Source organism: Miscanthus floridulus, chromosome 19, assembly GCF_019320115.1.
Source record: "Miscanthus floridulus cultivar M001 chromosome 19, ASM1932011v1, whole genome shotgun sequence".
Taxonomy (NCBI): Eukaryota; Viridiplantae; Streptophyta; class Magnoliopsida; order Poales; family Poaceae; genus Miscanthus; species Miscanthus floridulus.
In genome coordinates this window covers 112,656,640-112,663,550 of record NC_089598.1, presented here as the reverse complement: position 1 = coordinate 112,663,550, position 6,911 = coordinate 112,656,640, and the positions used below count along the sequence as shown (strand labels likewise).

At 46.8% G+C, this 6,911-nt stretch overlaps 1 protein-coding gene across 1 annotated transcript; it reads left to right on the top strand.

Moving 5' to 3' along the window:
• The first annotated feature begins 3,295 nt into the window (after window positions 1-3,295).
• Window positions 3,296-5,983, top strand: LOC136527291 (phosphatidylcholine:diacylglycerol cholinephosphotransferase 1-like). The gene is made up of 2 exons (XM_066519972.1): window positions 3,296-3,878; window positions 5,294-5,983. Exons 1-2 carry the CDS (start codon window positions 3,492-3,494, stop codon window positions 5,771-5,773), a joined length of 867 nt encoding a protein of 288 aa, XP_066376069.1. The 5' UTR covers window positions 3,296-3,491; the 3' UTR covers window positions 5,774-5,983.
• The last annotated feature ends 928 nt before the right edge of the window (window positions 5,984-6,911 follow it).

Here is a 6,911-nt window from a genome sequence, read left to right as displayed (position 1 = left end):
CACTATTACTTTCATTTTCATTTTCATTATTATGTTCCTCATCACTTCTATCATCACAAGTTTATACCTTAGTGGCCTTAGCCATGAAGCATGATAGAGTGTCAAAGAGAGAAGGCTTCTCATTGATAGTAATACTTGCAAGTGTCTTCTTCTTGGTGGTCTTGTCATCATCACTATCATCATCATCACTTGAGGAAGCATCACTATCTCAAGAGACCACATATGAACCACCCTTCTTCTTCTTCTTGAAGGTCATCTTGTCCTTCTTCTTGTTCTTCTTATCATCATCTTTGTTACTATTGTATGGGCATTAAGCAACAAGATGATCTTTGCTTCCACAATTAAAGCACCTTCTTGGCTCTTCCTTGTTCTTGGATGAAGACTTCTTTCTTCTAGCACGCTAGCCCTTCTTCATCATGAACTTGCTAAATCTCTTGACAAAGAGAGCCATCTTCTCATCATCCATCTCATCAAAGCTCAAGTCTTCATCATCACTTGATGATTCTTGCTTTGCCATGCCCTTGGATGATGTGGCCTTGAATGCCACACTCTTCTTTTTGTTATCTTTCTTCTCCCTTTTTTCTTCCTTTTTATTATCATCTGTATAAGCATCATCGGTCATGATATCTTCCAAGATTTGGTTTGGTGTAATTGTGTCCAAACCGGTCCTCACTAGCAATATAACCAACATGCCAAATCTTGCGGGTAAGCATTTCAGGAACTTATGAGAGACGTCCTTGTCCTCCACCTTCTCACCAAGTATTTTGAGATCATTGACAATCACTTCCATCCAATGGAACATGTCCGGCACACTCTCATCTTCCTTCATCTTGAAGCTAGCAAATTTCTCCTTAAGAATGTATGCCTTGGTGCCCTCGAATGATTCTTCCAACATCTTCCAAGCATCATGAGTCATCTCAATGTTCTTGATTTGCTCAAATGTTCTCTCATTAATTGCATCATGAATGTCACTTAGAGCAATGTTATTGTTTTGGAGAAGCACTTCTTTGGCCACGGTGAGATTCTTCGGATCGGCAATCTCGATTTTGGTTTCTACCACCTTCCACACCCTTCTATTGATTGACTTGATATGTATTGTCATCTTTGACTTCCAATATGGATAATTTATGCTATCAAATTAGGGTGACTTCTTGGTGTTGTTGATTTGGGCCATTTTTACACCGAAGATTGTTAAGCCTCAAATTACGGTAACCAGGCTCCGATACCACTTGTAAGGTCTTAATGGCTAGAGGGGTGAATAGCCTATTAAAATTTCTACAACAACACTTAGCAAACCGGTTAGATAAATATGAGGCGAAGTGAGTGTTGTGCTAGCCTACTAAAAATATAAGCCACCTACCATAATTCTAGTTTATATAGTCTCTATCCACACAATAGCTATGTCACTACACAAGCTCTCAAAGGCTAACTAAAGAGTCACGCTAACCAAACTAACAAGCTCTCACAACTAGCTACACTAAAGAGCTTGAAAACTAGTTTACGGTAATGAAAAGAGATAAAGCAAGATGGTTATACTCCCAAATCGAGGAATGAACGAATCAATCACAAAAATAAATACCAATGAAGACCAATCACCTTGGAATCAAATGATGACACAATGATTTTTTACCGAGGTTCACTTGCTTGCCGGTAAGCTAGTCCTCGTTGTGACGATTTACTCACTTGGAGGTTCACGTGCTAATTAGTATCACACACAAAACCCTCAACAGGATGCTACACAAGCCATGAGCAATTTACTAGAGTACATTTTGGCTCTCCGTCGAGAAAAGGTCAAGACCCCTCACAATCACCGCGATCGGAGCCAGAGACAATCACCAACCTCCGCTCGACGATCATCGCTGCTCCAAGCCGTCTAGGTGGCGACAACCACCCAGAGTAACAAGCGAATCTCATAGCAAAAAAGGAACACCGAGTGCCTCTAGATACAAACACTCAAGCAATGCACTTGGATTCACTCTCAATTTCACAAAGATGATGAATCAAAGATAGAGATAAGTGGGAGGGCTTTGGCTAAACTCACAAGGTTGCTATGTCATTGCAAATTGCCAAGAGAATGAGCTTGAGCCGGTCATGGGGCTTAAATAGAGAGCCCCACGAATAGAGCCGTTGACTCCTCTGCCCCCTGAAAAATCAGAGTAACCGAACGCACCGGTCGGTTTGACCGGACACATGTCCGGTCCATAGATATTCGCCAAGTGTCTTCGACTTCAAATGCTGATCGTCATTTCTGACTATTATTCCCTAGAATTTTGGAGTCGCCATTTCTACTTTCCCCCGTTCGCGTGTCCGAAACCGACGGGGCTCCGCCGTATTCGACTAGGGCCTTGTTTAGTTGGCGATTTTTTTTGAGAAATGGTACTGTAGCACTTTCGTTGTTATTTGGTAATTAGTGTCCAATCATACTCTAATTAGGCTTAAAAGATTCGTCTCGTGAATTTCGTCTAAACTGTGTAATTAGTTTTATTTTTTATTTATATTTAATACTTCATGCATGCGTCCAAAAATTCGATGTGACAAAAAATTTTAAAAAAAAATTGCAAAATTTTAGAAACTAAACAGGCACCAGGTCGACGGGGCTGGCCGGTGAGCTGAGCGGGTTGGACGAAACTGGTTGCGAACTTGCGGTACTGGTACATGGGCCGCGCCGCGCGCGCCACCTAGGCTGGCTGTCAACTCTGAACGATCCGCCTTACTGAGCCTCCACCACAATCGCGTGTGCTCCGAGCTGCCGTGGCGACAGACAACACGGGAGGTTCCGTGTGGGCGTCGGTGTCGTGGCCCTTTGGCTTGGTGATTTCCTCCCCTCCTAGCACATCCATCCACGCATCCATCGCACGAACCACCCTTGACATAAAAAGCTGCGTCGGCGTTGCTCACACAAGACTAATATAAAATTTTAGAAATTTAATAAGCAAGGAAAGATGCCTGCCCTGCCCACTTTAGCTCCTGCGAAAGCTCGGTCACGTTTCCAGCGCAGCAGGCTCGTTCGGGTCGGCTGCGGTGCATGAAGATTACAGTACGACAGCCTGCGCTCGGCAATAGAAGCAACAACAACGGCCTGCCCTGCTCCGTCCGCCAACGACGAACGGCGACATGGTCTCACTGCCTTTTTCCATCTCAATTCTCAACGATTGTTTTTCGTGGTACGGTAATACTCTGTATGTATGTAGTATGATGGCTTATGGCTGATGATGGGCGACCTGCACCAAACCTGCATTTTCAGACTGATCTCCGCTCTCATAAACCGCCGCTCGCCCTGCCCTCCCCCCTCGTGATCTCCGCCCCTCCACACACACACCCCCTCAAAACTTCTATAAAAAACGCCGAAAAACCAACGAAATCCACGCGTTTCTCGGCATCTCGGACGGCCCGCGCGCGCGCGACGCCAGCCCACCACCGACCCACGCACCCACCCACGCGGTTGCCAACCCAACCCAACCCCCCGGACCGACGCCACGCCTCCCGCATACATGCCGCCGCCGCCCAGCGTCACCGCGGCGCACGACCCGGCCGCCGCCGCCACCACAACGCGCCGCCGCAAGGACCACGCCGCCAAGGTCCACCCGGCGCTGGGCGGAGGAGGCGCGGGGGCGAAGGAGATGGGCGCCGCGGCGGAGGGGTGGGCGCGGCGGCCCGAGTGGTGCTCGGCGGCGGGCGTCGCGGCCGTGCTGCGGCGGCACCCGGCGCCCGCCCTCTTCGGGTGCGGCCTCCTGCTCTTCATGGCCGTCGAGTACACCATCCCCATGGTCAGGCCGGACTCCCCGCCTCTCGACCTGGGCTTCCTCGCCACCAGGGGCATGCACGCCGCCGTCGCCGCCACGCCCTGGCTCAACTCGCTCCTCGCCGCGCTCAACACGGTCAGTGCCCTGCCCACGCCGCCTGCCTGCCTAGATTTAATTTTCTTTCCGTCCCCTTACCTACCTAGCTTCAATGCACCGCCTCCTCTTCTGGTTGTTGCCTGCCTCGAGTGCCTTCCGTCTCCTCTTTAATTTTGCCGCCGTTTTTGGCCACCAATTATTGTTCCTAGAAGTACAATGCCCTTCTCGGCTTTGATTTCAAAGGACGAGTAATTCCAGTCACGAGTAATTCCAGTGACCAGCATTCGTAGTACTTTCTTCCCAGCTTGTTCACCCTAGCTGGACCCTTCCTAATCCTGGGATTTTAAAAAACTCGCCGTTTGTCGGCCAATCTAAAGATGAGAGCGCGTAGAAAGAATAAAGACTAATAAAGTGATGCTAATATACGAGAGGGAAAAAATATATAAAAGTGGTTAGAATAATTTAGAAATAGTATAGTATTTCTAATGTAAAACTGTGTTCTATATTTTAGGGGAGTGGATTATTAGAAACTTTTGAAGATAACCTCTTTTATTTCTTACAATATTTTTTAGGAGTTTTAAAACTTATGTTTTTAAGGAGAAAATATTAGGTAATCTTGGAGATGCTTTTACTGTTACATTAGTGGAGCAGTATATTTTGGCACCCTTTTGTGCTGTTACAAAACTATACTAGTATTCCAAGCACAAGCACTTCCAGCAATCAGCATGTACAATGCCAAGGCACTTAATTTTTATACTAGTAAAACTGGATGAATTAGTGTGGAATTTATTGGATTATAGAGCAGTATAAAATAAAATACAAGTAATCCGGCTTTGTTCTTGTCAACCTTTGGAGCTTCCCCACTGTGGACACCAAAGTTGGCATTGTCAATGCACCGGCAATGCCGCATGTGCCTCGCACTTCCCCAACCAATAATTAATTAACAGCGTACCCGTACTTTTCAAGCCAGCCCTGAGCCACTCGTAGATTACACTTTAGCCCGTGTTTAGTTCTAAAATAACTTCTCAAAAAGTGCTATGGAACTCATCCCATTGAATCTTGCGATACGTGCATGGAGCATTAAATATATATGAAAAAAAACTAATTATACAGTTTGATAGAAAATTGCGAGATGAACGTTTTGAGCCTAATTAGTTCATAATTAAACATTAATTATTAAATAAAAACGAAAGTGCTCAGTAACCAAATTCCAAAATTCCGTGCAACTAGACGCGCTTACGCTGACAGATTTGTCCGGGCGGTCCTGCCACTGCAACTTGTGGCCACGAGCAGTGCAACGAATTGGTGGCGCTGGTTCACCGGCACCACCGCCAAATTAAATCCTCCTTTTTTTCCACCGATTTCTTGATAAGACTCTGCATCTCGCCAGCTTCTGCATGGTCCCCGGCTGACGCTGACACTGACAGCCACCGCTCATGTGCGCGTGCGTGCAGGTCTTCGTCGCGATGCAGGCGGCGTACATCCTGTGGGCGATCCTGGCGGAGCAGCGGCCGCGCGCGGCCGTCGCGACGCTCATGATGTTCACCTCCCGGGGCGTGCTGGGCTGCGCCACCCAGCTGCCGCTTCCCGAGGAGTTCCTGGGCTCCGGGATGGACTTCCCCGTGGGCAACGTCTCCTTCTTCCTCTTCTTCTCGGGCCACGTCGCGGGCGCGGTGATCGCGGCCGCCGACATGCGCCGCGAGGGGCGGATGGCGCTGGCGCGCCTCTACGACGCGCTCAACGTGCTCCAGGCGGTCAGGCTGCTCGCGTGCAGGGGCCACTACACCATCGACCTGGCTGTCGGCGTCGGGGCTGGGATCCTCTTCGACACGATGTCCGGGTGGTACTTCGACGCCAAGAACGGCGACGGCAAGAACGCGCCCGAGAAGCACTGCCGTAGCTGCCAGTGCCACAAGGCTCTCCTCTCACACTAGCTTATACTCTCTACTAGCAGTATATTACTCTTTGCTAGCCCTGCAAGTGCCAACCATCAACGGCCAATTGAGCATTAGTTAATTCCTGTCATTTTTTAAGTTTCTTTTCTTTTATGGAATCATTTTGATGTAAGAGAATGTATTCAAATGCTACTTACGGATATGTAATTGTACAAATTGTTCACCCGATGCGAGCTGTGAACACTACTATCTGAATTCTGCAGTTTGCAGGCACTAGAGGACTAGACTAGACAAAATTAACACCGAGCTTGTGTTGTGTGGAACTCGGCCTCCATGACCACCACGTTCTTGGCCTGATGCGAGTCCTGCTGCTCCGGGAGTTTCATATGCAAGGAGCCCTGCTTAATGAGCCCCTGATTATTGCTTCTAGACTAGATGAAGTGTTAGAGGCCTTGGTGTAAGGGACGATCGCCTTACGTTCTAAACTATAACTTGTTCTAGTTTCGAAATTATGTATCTGACATATAGTGCGTATTTAAGTTTCAAATGGAGGAGGTAGATGATATTAATTTTGTCTTTATGGTTCTAACTTTAATCAAATTTATAGATAAATAACGCTTGAACTTATCAGTCGGCTTTAATACTAGCCGAACAGGCCCTATCATATCAAAGATATGTACCATGTCGATTTATAACACCCCAAAGGATCAAACCCTATGGCTTTCCAAGTCATGAGAGTGAAACGCCAAAGTAATCATGGTTAAATATTCAAATGTGAAGGGCTTGGATTGGATACAGAACATATAGGTTCTCAAGGTGTTATTTGCGATTTTAGCAAGATTCCAAGTAATAATGAAGGATAGATAGAAGGTGGTCGACCCTGAAAACAACACGGCACAGGCCACATACTTAACTAAGATTCAAGAACATATGAGGTGGTGTGTAGCTGATGTGGGCGTCCACTAATATAGAAATGGTTTTCGCCATCTGTATTTTTCAGCTTTCGTTGGCGAAAATAATTTTCACCGTTGGTTTGTAATACAAACCAACGTAACCGTTGTGAACAAATTTGCATTGCTCTCATCTTCGTAAAAGGTCAGTCCAACCGATCTCAACATGCGAATAACCTCATATAGTATATAATAAGGAAAACCTAACCTCCCCTCCCACTCTAGCA

Bases quoted from the DNA above. Each gene is read 5' to 3' on its own strand.
- LOC136527291 (XM_066519972.1), top strand. From the start codon at position 3,492: ATGCCGCCGCCGCCCAGCGTCACCGCGGCGCACGACCCGGCCGCCGCC. The intron at 3,879-5,293 runs GTCAGTGCCCTG...GCGTGCGTGCAG, and splicing joins TCCTCGCCGCGCTCAACACG to GTCTTCGTCGCGATGCAGGC.